General features: G+C 50.6%; 2 protein-coding genes and 1 long non-coding RNA gene across 5 annotated transcripts; 2 read left to right on the plus strand and 1 right to left on the minus strand.

Moving 5' to 3' along the window:
• Positions 1 to 374: 374 nt before the first annotated feature.
• Positions 375 to 5729, plus strand: TESK1 (testis associated actin remodelling kinase 1). The gene is made up of 10 exons (XM_019454575.2): positions 375 to 1626; positions 1760 to 1881; positions 2011 to 2059; positions 2567 to 2713; positions 3049 to 3131; positions 3300 to 3390; positions 3642 to 3725; positions 3857 to 3946; positions 4086 to 4200; positions 4549 to 5729. Exons 1-10 carry the CDS (start codon positions 1408 to 1410, stop codon positions 5433 to 5435), a joined length of 1887 nt encoding a protein of 628 aa, XP_019310120.1. The 5' UTR covers positions 375 to 1407; the 3' UTR covers positions 5436 to 5729.
• On the minus strand, positions 5672 to 13679 carry CD72 (CD72 molecule). 3 transcript variants are annotated; one of them, XM_019454576.2, is made up of 9 exons: positions 13466 to 13678; positions 13264 to 13371; positions 12574 to 12669; positions 11865 to 11954; positions 11199 to 11534; positions 8136 to 8278; positions 7393 to 7511; positions 6306 to 6452; positions 5672 to 6020 (listed from the first exon to the last, which is right to left on the minus strand). In XM_019454576.2, the coding sequence occupies exons 1-8, from the start codon at positions 13545 to 13547 to the stop codon at positions 6311 to 6313; spliced, it is 1116 nt and encodes a 371-aa protein (XP_019310121.2). In that variant the 5' UTR covers positions 13548 to 13678; the 3' UTR covers positions 5672 to 6020; positions 6306 to 6310. The 3 variants fall into 3 exon arrangements, with proteins under 3 accessions (XP_019310121.2, XP_019310122.2, XP_053764060.1); XM_019454577.2 differs by lacking the exon at positions 11865 to 11954; XM_053908085.1 differs by lacking the exons at positions 5672 to 6020; positions 6306 to 6452 and adding an exon at positions 6553 to 6652 and having other exon boundaries at positions 13466 to 13679.
• LOC128778610 (uncharacterized) lies at positions 12660 to 17838 on the plus strand. The gene is made up of 3 exons (XR_008424248.1): positions 12660 to 13346; positions 14996 to 15051; positions 15908 to 17838. It is a non-coding gene; the product is annotated as an uncharacterized LOC128778610 (long non-coding RNA).
• The last annotated feature ends 4620 nt before the right edge of the window (positions 17839 to 22458 follow it).

Consider the following 22458-nt stretch of genomic DNA (forward strand, 5'->3'; position numbering starts at 1 on the left):
TTAAAAGAGGCAGACTGCAGCTCCTCCTCCAGCCTGAGGGGGCAGACCGGATTCCTACAAGGTGGAGGGCAGAACCTCCAGAGAGGGGTCACACTGATAAGGGCTGGGCCACATTGAGGGGAGGAGTCACGTTGAGAGGAGGGGGTCACAATGACCGGTGTAGTCACTCTGAGAGGTGGGGTCTCATTGTGTGGAAGGAACACACAGAGGAGGGGTGTCTCACTGAGGGGTTCTGATACACACTGATGGTGGCAGTATCATACTGGGAAAAGGTCCCTCTGAAGGGGGCGTCTCACTGAGGAAGTGAGGGGTCTCCGAAGGAAAGGGCTCCTGGAGGGGCGGGGTTTTGCCGAGGGGTGGGATCTCGAGGAAGGAGGGGCTTCCGGGCAGGTGGAGGCTTCTCTGCAGAGAGATAGGGTCATTTGGAGGAAAGAGTAGGAGGTTGAGGCTGGGTAGTCACTGGACGGATACTCCTCTCTTCCTCTGAACTTTATTCGAGGGAGGCGGGATGGAGTAAGGAGGTGTGGGCCACATCAGGAACGGGCTGGCCACAGGCTCACGATACAACCGCCCGAGAAGGGAGAAAGTGTCAGGGAATCCAGGGGTGTAAGGGTCGAGACCTGGGAAATGGGCAGGCTGGAACAGAGCGCGGGCCGGAAAGGTAGGCAGGTTGCTGGGCTACCTCCGATTGTGGCTAGACCTGAAGTGTCTACTTTTCTGCCCTGCTGGCCCACGGAGCCCAGGAATCCGGCGGCTTCCTGAGCTCGGCTCTCTGTAGACAGTGGACTGAGGGTGGGAGGAGAGAAAGGACACCCAGGGCAGCTAAAAGGTATTTGAGCTGCGCGGACGCACAATCAGCCCATAATTCCCTTCAGTTCTTTAGCTCGGGCCTGAACTTATTTGGCCCCGACGTCCCAGACCCTCTCGCCCAGGGTGTCGCTGCCACGGGTTAGGGGTTGCGTACCTGAGGGGGCGTGGCCGCTGCCGGTGGGCCGGGCTGGAAGGAGTTAAGCGGAGGCCCGGCTCAGCCCCGCCCCTGGCAGGCCGCGGAGCCTGAGCCCCAGCGGCGAAGCGGAGCAGCCGCCGCCCGCCCGCCAGCCAGCCCGCCTCCGCCTGCGGGGAGTCCGCCCGCTTGCCCGCCGGCGCCCGGGAGAGCCACTGCCACCGCCCGGCCCAGGCCCAGGCCCAGGCCCTGCGCCGAAAGAAGCGGAGCGGCGTTTACCCGGGCCCTGCAAGCCGGCGCGGCGGGGGCGGGCCCAGGATCTTCCGCTGATCTTCCATTCTCCCGGGCGGGAGCGGGAGCCCCGGCGTCCCGAATCGGGCTGGGCGCGCGCCCATGGCAAGCGCGGCCTGCCCGGGCCCCGGGGACCCTGCCATGTGAGGCAGGCCGGGGCTGGGGGCCCGGCCATGGCCGGGGAACGGCCCCCACTGCGGGGCCCTGGGCCAGGGCCCGGTGAGGCGCCGGGGGAGGGGCCCCCGGGGCCCGGGGGCACGGGTGGAGGCCCGGGCCGGGGCCGCCCCTCCTCCTACCGGGCTCTCCGCAGCGCTGTGTCCAGCCTGGCGCGCGTGGACGATTTCCACTGCGCCGAGAAGATCGGGGCCGGCTTCTTCTCTGAGGTCTACAAGGTAGGATCAGCAGAGAGGGCTGAGGGGCGGGACCGAGCCTTAGACGGGAGGCTGGAACTAGGGGCCCCAGACCCGGACGACACTCGCGACCTGGCGAATCTGCACGGGACTCGCCGGCCCATGCCGCCCCCAGGTTCGGCACCGACAGTCAGGGCAAGTCATGGTGCTGAAAATGAACAGACTCCCCAGTAACCGGGGAAACACGCTACGGGAGGTGCAGCTGATGAACCGGCTCCGACACCCGAACATCCTAAGGTGAGCGGCCTCAGCCGCTTGCTGAGAAGCTTGCTGGGAGAAGAGGAAAGATCCCGCGGGAAAAGTGGGAACTGTAGAGGGGCCTGGGTTCTCACAGCCTACCCTCCTATCTTCCCCATCCTCTTCCAGGTTCATGGGGGTCTGTGTGCACCAGGGGCAACTGCACGCTCTTACAGAGGTGAGGATGGGCCAGGAAGGAGGGGACCCCCCACCATCACCATGGGGAGAGAAAGTCAGCGCCCGATGCATCTACAGAGGAATAATGAGAGGCAGCAGGACCTCCTGCCATGGGAGGCTTCCTGAACTTCCCTTTGGGCTAACCACAAATAAAAGGCCTCAGTTGGTCACATTCCCTATATGCTCTATAACAATGTTGTCCAATAGAACTTTCTGTAGTGATGAAAATGTTCTGTAGGTACATGTGAGTAGGTAGCAGTAGAAATATGACTAGTGTGACTGGAGAACTGAATGTTTAATTTTATTTAAACTTAATAATTTAAATTTAAATAGTTGCACAGGTCTTGGACAGGACAGCTCTAGAATATGAGCGGGAGATCCTAGCGCACAGACTCACCCTTCTGACCTTTGCGATCCTCCTAAGTGTCCCCTGGCTTATAAGTAGGAGACCTACAGTACAGTCAGAAACCTTGACATTCATTCCCCTTCTGCTCCCATTATGCCCCAGTATATGAATGGGGGAACCCTTGAACAGCTGCTCAGCTCTCCGGAACCCCTGTCCTGGCCTGTCAGGCTCCACCTGGCTCTGGACATTGCCCGCGGCCTGCGGTACCTGCATGCCAAAGGTGTATTCCACCGAGACCTAACATCCAAGGTAGGCTGGCCAGGTGGATGGAGGCATGAAAGGGGATTTGAAACTATTACACTGTAACTGACCCATGGATGTTGGAATGTGGATAGTAGACATATTAGGATGTTGGGCTAGCAAAGCATTGGAGAATGGGGGACTGGGGTGAAGGGGAGCTCTAAGGGGCTGGGTACCAGCCTATGTTTGCAGTGATAGATGAAATTGCCAGATTGGGGTGCATTAGAGAACTGGTAGATCAGAGAGGGTTGGGGTTCTTCTGGAGTGACAGGGCTTTGGGGTGTATATTGGGAGATAAGAGAACAGAAGATGATGGGTGTATGGGGATGCTATGTGTGTGTCAGAACTGTCTGATCCGACGGGAAGACCAAGGCTTCACGGCTGTTGTGGGTGACTTCGGGCTGGCTGAAAAGATTCCTGTGTATAGGTGAGGTGAATGCCCCTGTGCTCCCTAAACTTTCTAGAAGGCCCCTATCTAAATGAAGCCTCCAGAGACATTTTCCTTGGAGTGGGGAGGGGGCTGACCTCATCCCCTTTTGTTTAGGGGGGTTATCTGAGTGAGCTGTTTCTGACCACTCTGCCCCTACCCCTGCAGGGAAGGGGCAAGAAAGGAGCCATTGGCTGTGGTAGGTTCCCCATACTGGATGGCTCCAGAGGTGTTGCGGGGTGAGCTGTATGATGAGAAGGTAAGACATCAATCCTTCAGATACCCAAGGCCTTCCAGAGACCTTCGAGATACTTTTATAAGGTCCCATCCCAATTTCCTTAACAGCCCTACTGAATATTTAGGAGACCCCCAAGATCTCCCTTCCCCTTCATAGGCACCCCTCTAACACATGAAACTATCAAGACTTCCCCCCAAATTCTGACATATTCTGACAAAATTCTGACATGAAAACTGTCAGTTCCTTCCACTGACATTCTCTCCTCCCCCCAGGCTGATGTCTTTGCCTTTGGGATTGTCCTCTGTGAGCTCATTGCACGAGTACCTGCCGACCCAGATTACCTACCCCGTACTGAGGTGAATGATGTCTCCAGGTTTGAAAAGGAGGAGCTCTAGACTGGTTCTCTGGAGGTTGAGGTCCTGACTGGGGGGCAGAAGGAGAACCCAAGGAAGGCTGACTTGAAGGCCCCTCTTCTCTGTACCCACAGGACTTCGGCCTGGATGTACCTGCTTTCCAGACCCTGGTAGGGGATGACTGCCCACTGCCCTTCCTGCTCCTGGCCATCCACTGCTGCAGTGTAAGATCCTCACTCCGTTTCCTTGCCTACCACCCACATCCATCAGCTAACAAGGCTTTCCTGTCCCAGGTGGTGAAGGAAAACTTAGGGACCCTCTTTTGGAGCAATGAATGAAGCTGTTCCTTTCTCTCCCCATCAGATGGAACCCAGCACTCGTGCTCCCTTCACCGAAATCACCCAGCACCTGGAATGGATCCTTGAGCAGCTGCCTGAGCCATCCCCCCTCACCAGGGCTCCCCTGACACACAATCAGAGTAAGTGAGCATGACCTTGACCCAACATAAGTCCTTTTGCGTCTCTTCCCTAGGACTGAGGGAATTGTCTGGGGAAGACTAAGTGTATTTATTAGCTGAGAAGGCTGTGGGTGGGTGGTGGTGAAAGGACATCTCAAAAAAGGATATTTTCAAATTCTAGAGCCAAGGAAGGAGAAGGAGGAAAGAAGAGGTAAAGGAGGGCTAGAGGTGACATCTCCCCCTTTCCAAAGTACCCAGTGGAACTCCCTTTTGTAAGCTCTAGTCCCACCAGCCTCCTGGTGAATAATGAGGCCTCAAGGAACTATGATCAATGCTAAGAACAGTAACCACACACTTCTCTGTCTACAGGGTCTGTTTCAAGAGGGGGTCCATCTGCCACACTTCCTAGGCCAGACCCCCGGCTTTCCCGAAGCCGTTCAGACCTCTTCCTGCCCCCATCACCGGAATCACCCCCCAACTGGGGGGACAATCTGACTCGAGTCAACCCCTTTTCACTCCGGGAAGACCTCAGGGGAGGCAAGATCAAGCTGTTGGACACACCCAGCAAGCCAGTCGCCCCCCTGCCCCTTGTACCACCATCACCACTGCCCTCCACCCAACTGCCCTTGGTGACCACTCCAGAGACCCTCGTCCAGCCTGGGACACCTGCCCGTCGCTGCCGCTCGCTACCATCATCCCCTGAACTTCCCCGACGTATGGAGACAGCACTGCCAGGTCCTGGCCCCCCCACTATGGGCCCCTCGGCTGAAGAAAGAATGGAGTGTGAGGGCAGTAGCCCTGAGCCAGAACCCCCAGGACCAGCTCCCCAGCTGCCCCTGGCCGTGGCCACAGACAACTTCATCAGCACTTGTTCCTCAGCCTCCCAGCCCTGGTCCCCTAGATCAGGACCTACCCTTAACAACAACCCCCCAGCTGTGGTGGTGAACTCCCCACAAGGCTGGGCTGGGGAGCCCTGGAACCGGGCCCAGCATAGCCTGCCCCGGGCAGCAGCCCTGGAGCGGACAGAACCCTCGCCGCCCCCCTCAGCTCCCCGGGAGTCTGATGAGGGGCTGCCCTGCCCTGGCTGCTGTCTTGGCCCTTTCAGCTTTGGCTTCCTGTCCATGTGCCCCCGCCCCACACCAGCTGTTGCCCGCTACCGCAACCTGAACTGTGAGGCGGGCAGTCTCCTCTGCCACCGAGGGCACCATGCCAAGCCTCCCACACCCGGCCTGCAGCTGCCTGGGGCACGCTCTTAGCAGTAGAGCCTGTGGTCTCTGGCCTCCAACCTTGGCCTTCAGGATGCCCTGTGAGGACAGAGCACACATACTGGACAGTGCCAGCCCCAGATGGGCTGACCAGCTCTTCTCCCCATGTAGGGGAACCTCAGCATGGACTCAAGGGACAGAACATTTCCTATCTAGCCCCTGGGCTTGCTCTCCCGTGGGCGATCACTGAACCAGACAAAGCATTGCTGACACATGAGACTAACACGTGCAAATTATTTAAAAATATTTCAATAAAACTGCCTGGCTGGCTCCGGGCTGCCCCTATCCACTCAGCCCATGCGCCCTCCTCCACCCCGCCCCCAATTCCACTATGGGAAGTTCTTGGGGAGGCCAAAATCTCTTCTAGAGACTTCTTCACCCACTTCCCCAGGAACAGTCCAGTTTCTGGGACAGGATTTCAAGCAGGCGGCAGGCTGGCTAGAAGTGTTGGGCATGGATCAGCCCTTGCCTGGGCACTGCCCACAGAAGAGTGAAAGAACATTGGAGGGAGATGATCTTAGGGCCTGCAGGCTGCAGTTACAGGTGAGGGGCACAGGCTCTTGTTGGCACATGTACCTGTAAGAGTAAAGCATCAGTGAGCTCCACATTCACTGTTATTAAGAATGCTCATCCAGCTCATCCCATCTTCTCAGACAGCCAAGAAGCCTCCCTCCAGTTCCAGGCCTTCCCTGCCCAACCCCCCCTTACATAAGCAGACCAAGGCCCTGAAGTCTGTAGAGGTGACTGTCACTCTCAGGAATAAGTTTTTCCCCTGACTTCTGAGCCCCTGCTCTGAGATCCTCTCCCTCCTCCCTCCCCAACTCTCCTCTTATGTGCCTCAGTCCCATCCCTCGTGCTTACCCAACTCAGGGCAAAGAGTAGTCCTTATCTGGATTCCCGAAAGCTGCCATCTCACAGATGCAGGGAAGATGAGAAGTGCAGTCCTCGTGCTGCCCCATTGGCCATCTGGTTTGTACCTTGTAACATCTTGAGCTTCGACCATAAGACCTAAAGATTGGTGAAGTAGAACTGGGATAAAATTCTGCCCCTCCCACCCCACCCCCCCCCATTTCACCCCACCCCCACCCCCACTCCCTTCTCTCCCCTTGCCCTGCATTAAATACAATGAAGTCCTAGCTTGCCCTGCCTGCCTAAGGCCACGTCTGGGCATGGTTCACGGGACAGATGTCTTTTCCAACCCGAAGAGGCTTTAGGACCAGGGGAGGGAAAAATCACCCAAGATGTTAAAGATGGAAACCCCAGTTAGGGAACATGGATGATGACTACCCTGTTTCAGGGTCCCTGGAGTTGATCTTCAAAGTTATCCCACTGCTCCCTTACTTCCTGGGGCAACTCTAGTGCCAAGTGGTCCTGACGGAGAAAGTGCCACCTCAGTTTCGGTAGCCTTGTCAAGGGATAGAAAGTTAGATGCCAGGGTTCATCAGCTGTGAAGCCCTAGCTAAAGCCTCACCTTCTTCCTCTGAGAGAAAGACGACATAGGTCCCAACCCAGTAACTTAAGGGCGCCTGGGTGACTCAGTCGGTTAAGATCCAACTTCAGCCCAGGTTATGGTCTCATGGTTTGTGGGTTCAAAGCCCCACATCTAGCTCTGTGCTGACAGTGCAGAACCTACTTGGGGTTCTCTCTCTCTCTCTCTCTCTCTCTCTTTTTCACAAATAAGTAAACTTAAAAAAAAAAAAAAAAAAAAGGTCCCCACCTAGTAACTTAAAAAAAAAAAAAAAAAGTGCCAGGGACTGCTAGGTACTGGGGAGGGGACAGAGAATAAGACTGTCCTAAGAAGTTATTAAGTAAAGAAAATGCACAAATAGGCAATTACAATATTGACTTATGAAAGTTTTGGGAGCAGGAACTGGAGAGGAATCTCAATACTATGTCTTTATGAAGGAATTAAGGAGTTGGACATGCCTAGGAATCCTAACAGACTTACCCAGAGGATTTTTTACTATCAGCCTGCTGCCGCATCTTAATATAGCTGGAGATAGCCCAAAATGAACCAGGAGGATTAACTTCTGTCAACATCTTCCTCGCACTGTTGAGATAATTACTCTGAGGGGAGATTCAGAGAGATGAGAGGTATGTGGAAAATGATGAGAAATATTCCAATATGTTGGGGGGGGGGGCAAGGGGGGGTAGGGGAGGGAATGGGCCAGTGGAAGAAAATGAACACTACAGGGAGCCCTATGAGCTTTGACCAAGAGGACTGTGTCTGACTGGTACATGACATCAGCTCATCAGTGACCTATCCCTGCAGCCTTCAAGCCACCATGCAGATGGAGGCTCACCCTTCAGTTCACCTCCCAGATGGGTAAGAATTTCTGCCAGCCTTTGAAGGGGGGTCATTCCATGAGCTGCTCTGTTCACAAGGAGCCAGTCCTTTCAATCCAGCCCACCAGTTTGGGACCTCTCTGCCTGATATTCCATGAGAGTCAAAGAAGCTACTAAGCAGCGCTGAGAGCTGAGCAGAAAGCTGAGATGAGAAACAGGTTAAAGTAAAGATGGTTCATAAGCTTCAACTCTCATGCCACCTCCAGTCAGTTGGTAGGGGCCACCTCAAGCACTGTGCTGAGAAGCTGCACGGAAAAAGGACGCGTGCCACATGTGCACTGCCATTCCTAACTGACGGCACAGATCCCTCTACCCACTACGGTCTGTAAATGAGGGTATGCTTACTGGGTAATAAATCTCATTGAAGGTGGCCAGGTCAGAGGACAGAGATTTACAGTGGTTTTGGCTCTCATCCCAAGTTCTTGCAGTAAGTGAGATGTAAAAGCAACTCTTCTCATTCAGTATCCATCCTGAGGGACAGCAGGTATCTAAAAACCAGAAAGAATGTGACAGCACAGCCCAAACCCAAGAGGGAGATCTCCCCATTTGGGATGAAAGTGAGGACTCTGCGATCTGGTTGCTCACAGTGTCCCCCTCAGTCTAATCTCGGCACCTTTACTGACTTCTAACACTTGATCTTTACGATCTTTCTTTCTTCGGCCTCCCCTAGTAATTCCATTCCTACACACATTTAGGAAAAGCCTTTGGTATTCAACAACATCACTCCTTAACAGGCTGGGAGCTTTATTTTCATAGGGCTCATGGTACTACTACCGATTTCTGAATGATTGCAGCCTCCCCCCTACACCTTGGCTAACCTCACCTGGGCCCCCCATAAGTGTTCAGTAGGCTCTAATTCATCTCAATAGGTCCTTAAGCATTCCTCACTGCATATTCAAAACTTTCCCATACCCCTCAAGCTGCTAGCCACCTCCCCTTTCCTCCCCACTCTTCCACAAGTAATAACCTTCGTTCCTGTTCTGCTGAAATTGTCAGACACTTGATGTGAACTCTCTCCATTTCCTTCCCTTCCACCCCAAAATTTGTCCCTTCCCTGTTCCTCTGTTCCTGACCATAAGAAATAAACATCCCTCTTTCTTCAACAGCCCCCAGTCTGCGCTCATGATCCCAACCCACCTCTCTCATTGCTTTGTTCCATGAGTCCTACCTCCATCACTCAAAGATCATTCCTTCCCCACTCGCTCCCTCTCTTCTGTCTACATTTTCTCATGTCCCCACCTAGCTACTCTCTTGCGTTTCTGTCCCATGGCAACTAAAAGGAATAAAAAGTCAGTGTGGCCACCATGGAAGAGGCTGAGAGGATAAGGGTCATGCTGAAAAGTAGGCAGAGACCTTGGTAGCCAGGTGAAGGACTTTTTATATTACAAGGAAGAATAAGTCAACACGGGGTTTTACATAGAGGAGTTTTGTTCACTGGCTGTATCCCAAGTGCTTGGTCACAGCACTGGACCAAATAGTATTTATTGCATAACTTTTGATGTAATTAATTAACTGGATGACATGATCAGATTTTTGTTTTTAAAGGATCACCCCGGCTGCAACATGAAACGTGGATGGGGGAGGGAGGTGTGGAGGGACGTTTAGGAAAAACAGTGCAGCAAGCTGCCACGGTTATCGTTGCAGAAGATGGGGGTGGGCAAAAATGTGAACAAAAGTATAGATGCAGGGGTGGAAAATGGAGGGAGTTCCTCTGCCGGAGTCGGGCACTTGACTCTCGGGCACTTTCTGCTGAAAGTGACAGAGAAGGTGGTGGGGTAAGGAGCTATCGTGGAGGGCAAGCCACCACTGCACAGCTGCCAGGCAGCATTGAGGGACCGGCTGGGATGGAGACTAGAGTTCTGGTGGCAACAAGCAGAATGACCACCCAATATGGCACACGTGGGTGCAGGCATGCGCCAGGTGGGCACTTGAGTTCATCAGGTGATCAACTCTGGTGCACCAGAAGGTGCAAAGGAACAAAAGAGCGAGTGGTTCAAGTGATGGATAGAGAAGTGCCAGCTGATGCAAAGGAAACAGGAGAGATAGTGGGTTAGAGGCCTCAATGAGGTTAAAGACGTGTAGGGAAAGCTTGGAGGAGGTGGGTGTGGTCAGAGTGGAGGTCTGAAGGAGCACCTGGGCCTGGCGGGCTCAGTTGGAAGAGCATGCAACTTTTGCTCTCAGGGTCGTGAGTGCGAGCCACGCATAGGGGGTAGCGATTACATCAGTAATACATGCATATATACATACATAAAGAGACACCTGGGTGGCTCAGTCAGTTAAGAGTCTATTGACTTCAGCTCAGCTCATGATCTCACGATTTGTGAGATTGAGTCCCACATTGGGCTCTGTGCTGACAGTGCAGAGCCTGCTTGAGATTCTCTGTCTCCCTCTCTCTCTCTGCCCCTCCCCTGCTCGAACTCTCTCTCTCTCTCTCTCAAAATAAATAAACTTTAAAACAAACAAACAACAAATAAAAAACAGATCTTGGAGTTGAGATCGGAAACTAGCCTTTTAGTGGAAGAGCAGTTTAGGATGCTGGGACCTAGGGTGTAGCTGAGGGAACGGGTGACAGCACTGCACGGAACTGAGAGTCATAGAGAATAAGAAGGCTAAAGAAATGAGGACTGGGTGTGTCTGCACATAATCTTACTATCTAAAGCCTTGGGGGAGTTATCCAGATGCCCCCTAAACTAGACAGAGCCTAACCTGGACCATAGGTCACCAGTCCGTGAACATTCCAGTTGCCTTGGCCCTGGTACCTCTAATCTCAGCCTGCTTTTTGCACCGCCTCTCTCCTTTTATGTGACCCCCTCCTTCACCCCCACACACTGCCTGGGCTCCTGCCTTCAAAATAGATGAACGCTCCACCCCAGTTCCCTACCCCACATTACCCACCCCCACCTCATTGTGAGTGCCACCCACACTTGAGAGCTTCAGCTACTTTGCCCCACCGCCCCTCATCAATCACTAATTCTTAACCTTTGAGGAATCTCAGATGTAGTGAGAAATAAAGCTATAGACCCTCTCTTTAGAAAAATGTGCAAACAACCAGTTTCACATCCAAATTCAGGGGGTTCCCAGATCTTTGACTCTGATATCAAACCACATGAGACCTGAGTTTGGTGCTTTGGACAGTGAGATCTGCATTGCTGGCTGCCACCCTCCTCTCCTGGAGGATCTGCCTTAGAGCTGGGTGAGTCGCCCTAAATCCAGTATGCAACTTGATCCTCCTCTCTGTTAGCCAAGGCTGCACAGCTTGTGTCAGCCACCACTCTGATTTACGACCCCTTTCCTCAACAACTTAATACGGCCCCTGATAGATAGATCCTGCCCCTGCCACGAGTGTGTCCTCATTTCAATCCGTCCCTCACGCACACCCTCCCATCTTTCCTCTCCCAGAGCAGATACCTGATAAGGGGCATGTGAACAAGGGCTTCATTGTATCCTGCATCCGGCTTAGCCTCTGCTCCAAGGTCCTCCTCTGCACCTCCTCACTTTGCAAGGCCTCCTCGGTCTTCTCCCTGTCAGACTGGCAGGCCTGTAACTGCTCTTGGGTAGCCTGGTGAACCCTCTGTTCCTCCTGTAGTGCTTCCTGACTCAGGGCTAGTTCCCTCTTGGACCCCTGCAGATCCTCTTCCCTCTTCCCCAGCTGGGTTATCTTTAGGTGGAGCTGCTGCCTCAGGCTGCTGTTAGTGGCTTCCAGAACACTGTTCATCTGCTGGAGCTGCTGAGATCCCTGCAGATCTGTTCAGCCATAATGAGATTTGGAGGACATCTTCCTCAGCCATGCTCTGGTGCCCTGAGACTTCAGCATGTCTTTTGTCTGCTCTTGCAAATTTTTGCATAACAGGCTGAAATATAGGATCTGACTGCCTAAAGCTTAAGGAGGTACTGGATCAGGTAAGGACAATTTAGGAAGACACGGCACTCTAAAACAGACCTGGCTGGAAACCAGACCAAAAGCTAAGGAGGTGATGGTGACTGGGGGCCCTGCCCAGAGAAGGGCAGCCGCTGGAGACAGTAGGGGAGAAAATTGCTTGGGGTAAGTGGGAAAGGGGGGACGGCCATACTCACAGCGCACTCCCAGGCAGATGGCGGCCACCCCTAACAGCAGGCAGGCGAGGAGCAGGCCAAGAAAGAGGTACAGCGTGCAGGCTGCGCGGCCTTAGGGAGACAGTGGGATGAAGGGCAGAGACCCCCACGAAAGTCTATAGCCTGAGGGGCTGGCTGGGTGGGTGGTATTCATGGGAAAGGGCATCCCTCAGAGGACGTGGTGCAGGCATGGTGGGTTTTGTCGGGTAGTGGGTTTCCGCAGGTAGCGAGGGAAGATGTTCCAGAATAAGGACTGGGATTGCTGCTGGTAAGGATTGAGGGGCGCTACCTGGTAACATGGGACTAAATCTCAGACGGAGACAGAGGACGGGCATATAGGAGTGGGGACCATCGTAACGGGGGGAGACGGGAGGATCTAGGTCAACCTGTGGGAAAGATATATGTGGATATTGGGGGTGAAAAGGACGGGGAAAGGGGTCTCGGGGCTGCCCGCGCAGTCCGGAGGGCTGTTCCGGCAAACTCTCGGTACCAGACCCGCACACCGCCGGGCAGGGCACCAGCCCAGCTGGGACCCCGCCAGCACTTCACTTCGCTATCACCTCCGGGAGCTGCAGCGCCGGGTGGTGAAGTGAGGGCGGCCGCCCTGCGGGAGGCCCCGCCGCGTGCCCGAGCGCTAGCCCTGCGGCGCGGGGAGGGCGGGGCGCGCAGGTGGGGAGGGCTCCGTACTCACCAGTGAGAATCCTCCCGGCAGCTGGTGACGCCACGGAGCTCCAGGACGCAGTTGGCTGCTCCGCCTGGAGCCTTGCGGACCGGTGGCTACTCCAGTCTGAAGATGGGAAGCCCCGGGAAATTCCTTTCTTTCCACCCTCTCCTTCTCCACCGCGCCGAGAAGCCTTCAGCGACACGCTAGAGTACTCTGGGACACGCTTAGCATTCTCTGGAGTTCTGCCTCTCCCCCAGGATTCTTGTGTCTCTCCTGGGTCTTACTATATCCTCTCCCCGGGGATCCCCTCCTCTCCCTCCTGGGTCTCCCCTTATGTTTTCCGCAGCCTTCTCCACCCCCCCCCCCATCGGCCTGCCCCAAATCCTCTTCCTGGAAGCGCGTCCATCCCCCTCCCCTGCCCTTTCTTCTCTGTCCCATGACTCCCCACTTCCTATTCGAACTCCTCTCCGCACAGGGCTGCCCTGACCCCTCCCCGGATCCCTTGTCTCCACCTTGCCCCCGGGGAGCTTTATTTTTCCCTGGCTCGCATTTATCCAGTGTTCAGTCTTCTCTTTCCTAAGCACCCCCTCCTTTTCCAAGGGTGTTGTCCCCCCCTCTCCAAGAATACTGTGGACTTGCAGCTCGAGACACAGCTCTCCTCACCCCCCCCACCCCCCCCACCCCCCGCCAAACAGACAGGCTCTGAGCCTTCCGTACCTGCTTTGTCCCCTACTCCAGAAGAGGCCAAGCTCAAGGGCCCACCTGAGACTGAGACTGAGGGCACTTGTACATTCTCGTAGGTGAGTTCCTCATCCTCATCAGCCTCTGGGGCAGGAGAGGAGAGAAAAGGTGGAGGTGGGGTAGAGTCATGAGGGAGCATAAGGTTGCAAAATGAAGGAGATGCTTCTTCCACCCTTACCCTGTCCTGACCGGCTGGAGACGCTCTTCTTCAGGGGAGCCTTCACAAACCGCAGGTCTGCATAGGTGATGGCCTCAGCCATGGCCCTGAGCACCTCTGCTCGCACCCTTCTCCCCCTTCTTCCACTGGCCCCAAGCTTCCCTTGACACTCTCCCCTCTGTCCCTTCACACTCTTAGGCTCTGTGTTCCTTCGGTGACTGCACAGCTTAGTGCTTTACCCTGTGACTTCCAGTTACAAAAGAGGAAGATGTGAGCAAGTCTCAGACAGATGGGTTCAGTGAAGCAGATGGCATCCCTAAGCCTCTGCCAGAGGGACAGCCTGGGAAACTGAGGTCCAGAACATGTGGGTAGAGGCTGGAGGTGTCAGGGCTCACTACTCAGGCCTGTCCCTGTGTCCTGCCTGTGCTCCCCCTTCATGCATCCCAGACCCATTTTGGCAGTACTGGGCTCTAAATGCCTATCCTCCTGATCATCTACCCTGATTTGCCCCATGCTCTTCTCTTGGCTGCTCTGTGCACAGGCTTATCTATGTGTTGTCAGAGCTCTTTTGTGCCCAACTAAACACAGAGGATGTCCCCAGTCATTGCTCCAGAATGGAACTCCATCCTCTCCATCACACTGGGGTATCCTACTTTGGAGCCCGTGCTCCTCCTCATCCTGCGGTTCCTAGCAGATGTAGGTTCCCAGAAAGAGGCCCTTGATTTGGTGGGGCTCATTTCCTTATCAGTTTGGGGGCTTTCAGGGTAGATTCAGCTCCCCTCCAGCTGTAGTCCTACAGGGCTTCTGAGGATCTCACACATAGGAAGGTTCTCACTCCAAAGCCCTTCCTGAGAATGTGGCAGCCCTTTGGAGGATGCAGAGGACCTGGGGCCACACTGCTTCTCTTCTATAAACTCCCCCAGACTCCCTCTTCACAAACTCTCCCTGGCCTTCTGGACCCTTGTTCCCTTCTGACTACATGTTTGGCCAATCAGCCCCTTCCCCATCCATCTTGCCCCCTGCTGGACTTGGGACATCTGAGCTGGATCCAGCAAGCTGAGTCCAGGAGGCAGAAGCTTGGGGATAGGCCTGGGCTGGGGGTGAGGATGAGGGACAACCCACAGCTTGTGCACTTTGGGAAAAGCCTGCAGCACGGACCACATATACTCCCTTGTGGGGGGTCAGGGAGCAGGTGAACAAAGGAGTAGTGTGGCGGTGAAGAAGGGCGGCAGCTTCTCTCAGAAGGGAGGCAGGGAAACAAAGCTGGGCTGGGTCCTGAGCGCACGGACTCTGAACCTGAGGTTTTGATATTTTCTTGTTTTGGTTTTAGTTTTTTTCTCTTACTTTCCTTTTAAAGGTCTTCCTTTAAAGAAGAGTCTCAACACTGTCCCTTTACACCCAGCCCCAAGGAAAAAGGGGGCATTCGTGGGAGAAGAGCAGGGGCTGGGAGGCCCTCATGGGTGCCAAGGGCCTAGCTGAGAGGGAGACCAGTGGGGGAGGAGGGGCTGTTGAACAGTAGTTCAAAGGTGCTCCCTAATGTTCTTTTACCAGGATGTGACCCCAAAGGGCTTACTTCCACAGGTGGGAAGAAGCTGGAACAAGACAAGGTATGTAGGTGGGAAAAAACCCACTTGCAGTGGGTGACATCTGCCCCCGCAGAACCTCTTCACACACTGCCACCTCTGTGGGGAGGAAAAAGGAAGGGGAAGGAGGTCCTCACCACATGCTAACAGCCGTAGTGTATGACTAGTGGTGTGTGGAGGGGTGCTGTGATGGGCCCTGTGGGTCTGTTGAGAGCTCTGCCCAATAGCACCCCACAGCCCACGCACAAAAAAGGGCCCACTGAGGTAGAAAAACACATTTGTCACCTGAGGAGAGGCAGGCATATTGCCTGTGTGTGAGTGTGCACGTGTGTACGTGTACATGCATCCCCGGGTCTTTGCAGGATGTGGGGGTATCTGTGTGAGGTGAGCATCTATGTCAAGGCCTGCTGGGAGGACGAAGCTCTGAGGATTCTGTGGGCTGAAGGGTGCCTGTGAAAGCTGTTATTTTTTTCCATGGCAGGGAATGAGAGGCCATTTTCAGAAAAGTCTTAAAAGGTCATGGGGACAGATTATAGGAGTATTTCTTTTTTAAGACTCACTGTTTCCTAAGGTGTCCCTGCAGCTGTTAACCGTCCTTGCTTAACTAAAGTTTCCAACAACCTTGTCCCCTCCCCCAGTCACCCTATCAGGACCTCCTCCAGATAACAGAGGACAGTGTGTGTTGGTGGCTCCCTGGGGGCCTCTGGGGCCTAAGAGAGTGAGTGGGAGCACATAGAACAGCTGGTGGCATGGGTGGGTGGGGGCTGTCAGGGTACTTGTATCTGTGGTGTATGGGGGCGGGGGCAGTGTGTACATAGATCCGTTTTGCAGGAACATCTGCAGGAATTCAATAAACTATAGATAATATCCCCGTTTTCAGAACCAATACACAAGCAAGCAAGGCCTGGAGGCCAGGTGAAATACCAAACCAAGTGTCCAGTATGTGCTCAAAAAAAGAACCAATGGATATGCTGCCTAAATGGGACCTTGGAGAGGCTTCAAGAGAGAGGGTCCCCAAATGCACCTGGAGTGAGCTAAACTGCACATCCACAATGGCATAGACAACTTAAGCAGTCTTGGCCTGTGTCTCTGTCCTCCTTAGCTCTTGTGGGGATGGTTACACATCTCCTTATGACGTTCTGCTTTCCCTTCCAATGCCGCCTTTTGTGAATAGGGTGTGAGAGAGGGATCCTTCTTCCCCACATGTGTCTTTGCAATATTGACATTCACATTACCTTTCAAGATTGGATATCAGAAAGGACGCCTGAAACTCGTACTGTGCCTCCACTTGCCCAAATGTCAGGAGAGCCTGGGGCCTTTTAAGAGCTGAGAAGCCAGTGCTGTGCATTTCAGCTTTTCATAACCATTATATCATATGAGCACAGACACCAAAGCCCATTTCTTGCTCTCTCCTGGCCTCTCCATTGTTTGTTACAGGGACTCGGTTGTAAAGGTAGATAACAGGAGGCAGCCCAGCGATGAGGACAGCAAATGAGGAATTTGCTGTGTGGAAAGGGGCTCATCTGTATAAATTTTGGTGAAGTCCAGCCCACATCAAGAAGTCAAGGAAGGCTTATGAGACCCTGAAAACCAGGTTGTATACAACTTCATTACTTTAGTCCACTGGCTCTGGGAGGCTCTAATTTATAGACAGAGCATGGTAGGCAGAATAATGGCCTCTCCAAAATGTTCACACTTTAATCCCCAGAATCTGTGAGTATGTTACTTTACTTGACAAAAATGTAAATGTGGTTAAGGACTTACTGCATTTAGTAAAAACATCCAAGTATGTTAAATAATAAGAATAATAACAGGCATCTCTGTCTAAATGTTTTTTTTTAATGTTTATTTATTTTTGAGAGAGAGAGACAGAGCGTGAGTAGGGGAGGGGCAGGGAGAGAGGGAGACACAGAATCTGAAGCAGGCTCCAGGCTCTGAGCTGTCAGCACAGAGCCCGACGCAGGGCTCAAACTCACAAACTGTGAGATCATGACCTGAGCCAAAGTCAGACACTCAACCAACTGAGCCACCCAGGTGCCCCACTAAATGTTTATTTTAATGGAAGTGGTTTTAGTATTTCACCCTTGAGAACAATGTTTGCTGTTAAGTTTTAGTAAAAAGCCTTCATTATATTTCAGCAGTTTTCCTCTTTTTCATTTTTACATAGAATTTTTATAAGGAACTATATTAAATTAAGCTGGCTCTAACTATTAAATATGGGAGCTTTTCTTCTTTTCCTATAGTTTTGACTAAATTAAATGGCATGGAAGCTATCATTATTTAAGAATAGATAAAACTTAGTTCTGGTGTCATTTGAATGCAATCTTTTCTAAAAGTAGGTCTATAATCACCTTTTTATTCTAGTCTTTTCTAAGATAAGTTGAGCTATTCAAGCTTTCTTCTTTCTCTTGGGCCAATTTTAGTAATTTACATTTTTCCTAAAATGTATCTATTACCTCTAAATTTTCAAGTTAGTTGAGGAATTTTATTTATTATTATTATTATTATTTTTAATGTTTATTTATTTTTGAGAGAGACAGAGCATGAGCGGGGGAGGGGGGGAGAGAGAAGGAGACCTAGAATGTGAAGCAGGCTCCAGGCTCTGAGCTGTCAGCACAGAGCCCTACGCAGGGCTTGTACTCACAAGCTGCAAGATCATGACCTGAGCTGAAGTCAGCCGCCCAACTGATTGGGCCACCCGGGTGCCCTGATGAGGAATTTTAAGTTGCACCTTTTTATAATTCTTTAATTCTTTCTTCTAACTAATATTGTCTATTTTTACTCCTTTTTTCTTTGTGTGTGTGTGTGTGTGTGTGTGTGTGTGCATGCTTGTAAGAGGTTTATTAGCCCTTTTATTTATTTATTTTTTAATGTTTAATTATTTTTGACAGAGAGACAGAGCATGAATGGGGGAGGAGCAGAGAGAGAGGGAGACACAGAATCTGAAGCCAACTCCAGGCTCCGAGCTCTCAGCACAGAGCCTGACGCGGGGCTCGAACTCACATACCTCGAGATCATGACCTGAGCTGAAGTCGGAAGCTCAACCGACTGAGCCACCCAGGCGCCCCTTTATTAGCCCTTTTAAAGAACTTTTTAAAGTGTATGCTCTTTAGTATTTTTGTTGGTTCTCCGTTTCATTCATGTCAGCTTTTGATATTTCCTGCTTATTTTTGGTTTCTTGTTCTTTTTGTAATCTATTGAAATAAGTACTCCCCTTTCTCTCTCTCTCTCTCTCTCTCTCTCTCTCTCTCTCTCTCTCTCTTTTAAGCTTGCTATCTTTATAGCATTTGGGGCATATATGATACAGGGCAATTGAGATGGCATCCAGTATTACACTATTTTTTCATTAAGCATTTAAATTTTGTAAATACTATAATTTTGTTCTTTTTTAAAACCAGCTTTACTGTATTGTAATTGGCACGCAATAAATTTTATCAGTATTAAGTGTGCAATCCTATGAGTTTTGACAAATGTATTCAGTCATGTAACCACCACCACAATCAAGATCCAGAAGACTCCCATCATCCTAAAAGTTCCCTCCTACCTCTTTGCAAGCAATCCTCACACCACTTCCAGCTGGTAACTTAAATTCCCCTTGTTGGATACCAGTATTACCACTGCTTTCTGTTTATCTGCCTGGTGTCTCTTTCCCATATTTTTAATTTGAATCTTTATCACTTTGCCTTCTTTTTCTTTAATGTTTATTTGTTTTTGAGAGAGAGAGAAAGAGCGCATGTGAGGGGCAGAAAGAGAGGGAGACAGAGGATCTGAAGGAGGCTCCTCACTGACAACAGAAAGCCTAATGTGGGGCTTGAACTCACGAACTGTGGGATCATGACCTGAGCCCAAGTAGGGTGCTTAACCCACTGAGCCACCCAGGTGCCCCTTGATCACTTTGCTTAGAAGAAGTATGTTTCTTCTAAGTAGCATTGACCAGATTTTGACTTATAAGAAAGTCTTAGAGTCTTTTAATGGAAGAATTCAGTCCACTCATATTACTATACTGAGTGATATATTTGATTTATTTCCATCTTACTTGTTTTTGAATTTGTAAACATTGTTGTGAACCCTTCTTTACCTTTGTTGGATTGAATGAATGGCTATTCATCCCATTTTCTCCTTGTTAATTTGGAGTTTGTCGTTCTATTAATAGTTACCATCTTTTGCCTTGTTCTCTGAAATAGATGCACATGATTGTTCTAGTATGTGAAAACAGAACAACTATTTCCATCATACTTTACTTATCTTCTACTTCCTCCCCACCTCAATAAGAAATGGTCTTTAGACTACTTTCACTACCTTTCCTCCTCCTTCCCCCCCACCACCCCAGATCCTTGGAACACTTACCTTTGACTTACCCTCACCACCTGATTCCAGAGTTTTCTTGAGATGATTCAGTCCCTATTAGAAGTTCCTTTACAATGTATGTGTTCCTTCTGTTTCAAGAGTTTTAGCATTTATATGATGTACTATACATATATAGAAATATAGATATAAATATATAGATCATGGTTCGTTGCACTCCACCGTTTTCTTTCCTCTTCCCTTGACCTTCCCCTATCTTGAAGTCTGTTCTAATTCATTTGTTGTTTCATTAGAGTCTTTTCTTAAAAGTGTTTCTCAGATGAGATACTGACTAATTTTTGCAAATCTTCAAATATCTTTCTTTCCTTCTTTAGCTAGGCCCTGGTTGAAGGCCTTTTCTTCCATTAACTCACATTCAGTTTTGCTGTCTTTTAACTTCCAGGGTTGCATAAGAAGAAAGAACTTTCTTTCTGCTTGGAAATGTGTAAGATTTCCCTTATCCTTAGAGTTCAGGAATTTTAACCTGTATAGGGCTGTCTTTCTTCAGCTCAGGGAAATTTCACCTATTATTTAATCATAACCTCTTCTCTACTGTTCCTTTTCTCCTGGAACTCACAGAATTTGCAGGCTAAATCTCCTGGGTCTGGTTCAGTCTCTCATCTTTCACCACATAATTTGCATTTCCATATTTTTGTTACATGTTTTGAGATATTTCATCTGTTTAATTTTCTGGACCTCTTTTGGGGTTTAGGAGTAACCATCCTCTCCTTTGATTTATGTATGGAAATTTCTAGTTCTGATATCACATTTTCTAGTTCAGGGAAATCTTTTGTGTTTGACCTTCACACATATCTCCTCCAGGCTCTCATTCAGTCAGAGATCACTTGTTCCCTCCAGCAGGTCTCTCTGCCTTCTGGTTTGTCTGCATTCTCCTGGCCTCAAAGGCCGAGAATTTCAACCCACCATTAGTTTTTCAGAGAGCTGGAAAGATTCAGCAAAGCCACTGATTGTTCCTGGGAAGTCGGCTGTTTCTGGGACTTGCTGCCTTCCTGAAGGTCCTTGTTCTTGGCTCTGAGGCTGTCCTCCAGAAACTGGTCTGCAGGAAATTCTCTCTGCCAGGAACTCAGAAGAGCCCATTTAAAGTTCGTCCTCTATAGCTGGGAGTCATCAGGGATTGTGGAATGGAGAGGGTTTCCATATACCCAGACTCTCATACACCCAATGTGGGGATCAAACTCAGGAACCATGAGATCATGACCTGAGCCGAAGTCGGACACTTAACTGACTGAGCCACCCAGGCGCCCAGCACTTTTTTTTTCATTAATGTTTCTTTATTTTTGAGACAGAGAGAGAGAGAAAGAGAGAGTGTATGCGCACTTGAGCAGGGGAGGGGCAGAAAGAGAGGGGGACAGAGGATCTGAAGTGGGCTCTGCACTGACAGCAGAGAGCCTGATGCAGGGTCTGAACTCACAAACTGCAAGATTACAACCTGAGCCAAAGTTGGACACTCAACTGACTGAACCACCCAGGTGCCCCTCAACCTCAGCACTTTCAACTTTTGGGGACAGAAATTCTGTACGATGAATGGCTGACCTGTGTGTTGTAGGATGTTCAGCAGCATCCCTGGCCTCTACCCACTATATATCAATAGCACTCGCTCCCCAGCTGTGACAACTAAACATGTCTCTGGACGTTGCCAAATGTCTCTTGAGGGGCAAAATCACTTCTGTCTGAGAACCACTGTTGTATACCTTTCGATTCTATTTGATTTTTATAACGCATGTGCTCACACTATTGCTCAGTACTCAGTGCAGTACTGAGCACTATTGCTCAGTGCTCAGTAATTAAACATTTAGCTGAGATCATGAGATAGGGGAGAAAATATGAAGCTGTTGTGAAGGAAGCAAAAACAAGAAGTAGAGAATTTACAGTAGAAGATGAGGAAGCAAGTTAGCAAACTGGGAAAAAATTAGGAATAAATAAAAGAAGCAGAAACTCTGTCAGAGAGAGTATCTGAGTTATGGGACAGGAGGAGCAGGAGTGGGAAGACCCATGTACTCCTTTCTCCAAGGTCCCCAATGATGCTGAGATCTGAGATCTGAAATCCAATAACAACAGTCTGCAGATGCCCAAACATACGATATCCACTATTCGGTGATTCCCACTCCATTCAGCTTGTTAATTGCCCAGGTGTCCTAAAAGTAAACACCCCTTCACTTTTAAGCTAGGCTAAAGGAGTGTATTCCTTACAAACAAAGCCCATAGACTTAGTGCCCAATGAAGAGATGGGTTCTCCACTGTGTGCTGTCAGTACTATATTCACTTCTTAGCATAATACTTTGAGAGAGACTCTGCTTGGGCACCTAGGTGGCTCAGTTGGTTAAGCATCTGACTCTTGATTTTGGCTAGGTCCTGATCCCAGGGTTGTGAGATCAAGCCCCACATCCGGCTCTGCTTGAGAATGGAGCCTGCTTAAGATTCTCTCTCTCCCTCTTCCTCTGTCCCTTCCCTGTTCATACTTTCACACTCTCTCTTAAAAAATAAAAAGTAAATTAAAAAAAGAGAGACTCTGCTCAAGCAAAACAGTGGGAATGATGAGTAGACTTCACATAAGGTCTGTAAAAGGAACTCTAGAGAGCTTTTCCTGGGAAGGTGGGGGAAAAAAAAACTTAGGCCATCCATCAGAGCTGTCATGTACAGGAGGGAGAAGTGTGCTTGTATGATTGTAGCTCAGGAGGCAGAATTGATGACAAAAATAATAGGGGGGCAGATTTTGGCTCCAAATTAAAAAAAAAAAAAGTTCTCTCAAAAAGAAAGACTGGAGAGGAGTGCTTGTAAGGTAGCGAGGTCCCTATTTCTGGAAATGTTTAAGAAGTTGGTAGAGTGGTTCCTGCAGTGGGTATAAGCTTGGGCCAGATCTGTCAGCCTCCTCCCAGTTATAGAATTCTAGATATTTAAAAACCTGGAAAGAGGCACACACTAGGCAAAATATTTTAGGGTCAAATGGAACAATAGTACATTTAAGTAAGGCAGAGGAGGGTGGCTGGTGGAGGAGTTGAGCAATAAGGGAAGATCTCAGAGGTTCAGCATCTTCCGCTGGCCCTGGTGTGCTGGTCTTTCCCCCCA

Source organism: Panthera pardus, unplaced genomic scaffold, assembly GCF_024362965.1.
Source record: "Panthera pardus isolate Hobbes unplaced genomic scaffold, ASM2436296v1 HiC_scaffold_20, whole genome shotgun sequence".
NCBI classification, from domain to species: Eukaryota; Metazoa; Chordata; class Mammalia; order Carnivora; family Felidae; genus Panthera; species Panthera pardus.

Bases quoted from the DNA above. Each gene is read 5' to 3' on its own strand.
- TESK1 (XM_019454575.2), top strand. From the start codon at position 1,408: ATGGCCGGGGAACGGCCCCCACTGCGGGGCCCTGGGCCAGGGCCCGGT. The intron at 2,714-3,048 runs GTAGGCTGGCCA...TGTGTGTGTCAG, and splicing joins ACCGAGACCTAACATCCAAG to AACTGTCTGATCCGACGGGA. The intron at 3,391-3,641 runs GTAAGACATCAA...TCCTCCCCCCAG, and splicing joins GTGAGCTGTATGATGAGAAG to GCTGATGTCTTTGCCTTTGG.
- CD72 (XM_019454576.2), bottom strand. From the start codon at position 13,547: ATGGCTGAGGCCATCACCTATGCAGACCTGCGGTTTGTGAAGGCTCCC. The intron at 8,279-11,198 runs GTATCTGCTCTG...TCTGGTTTTTAG, and splicing joins GTTCACATGCCCCTTATCAG to ATACCTGCTGTCCCTCAGGA. The intron at 7,512-8,135 runs GTAAGCATACCC...ATCTCCCCTCAG, and splicing joins TCAATGAGATTTATTACCCA to AGTAATTATCTCAACAGTGC.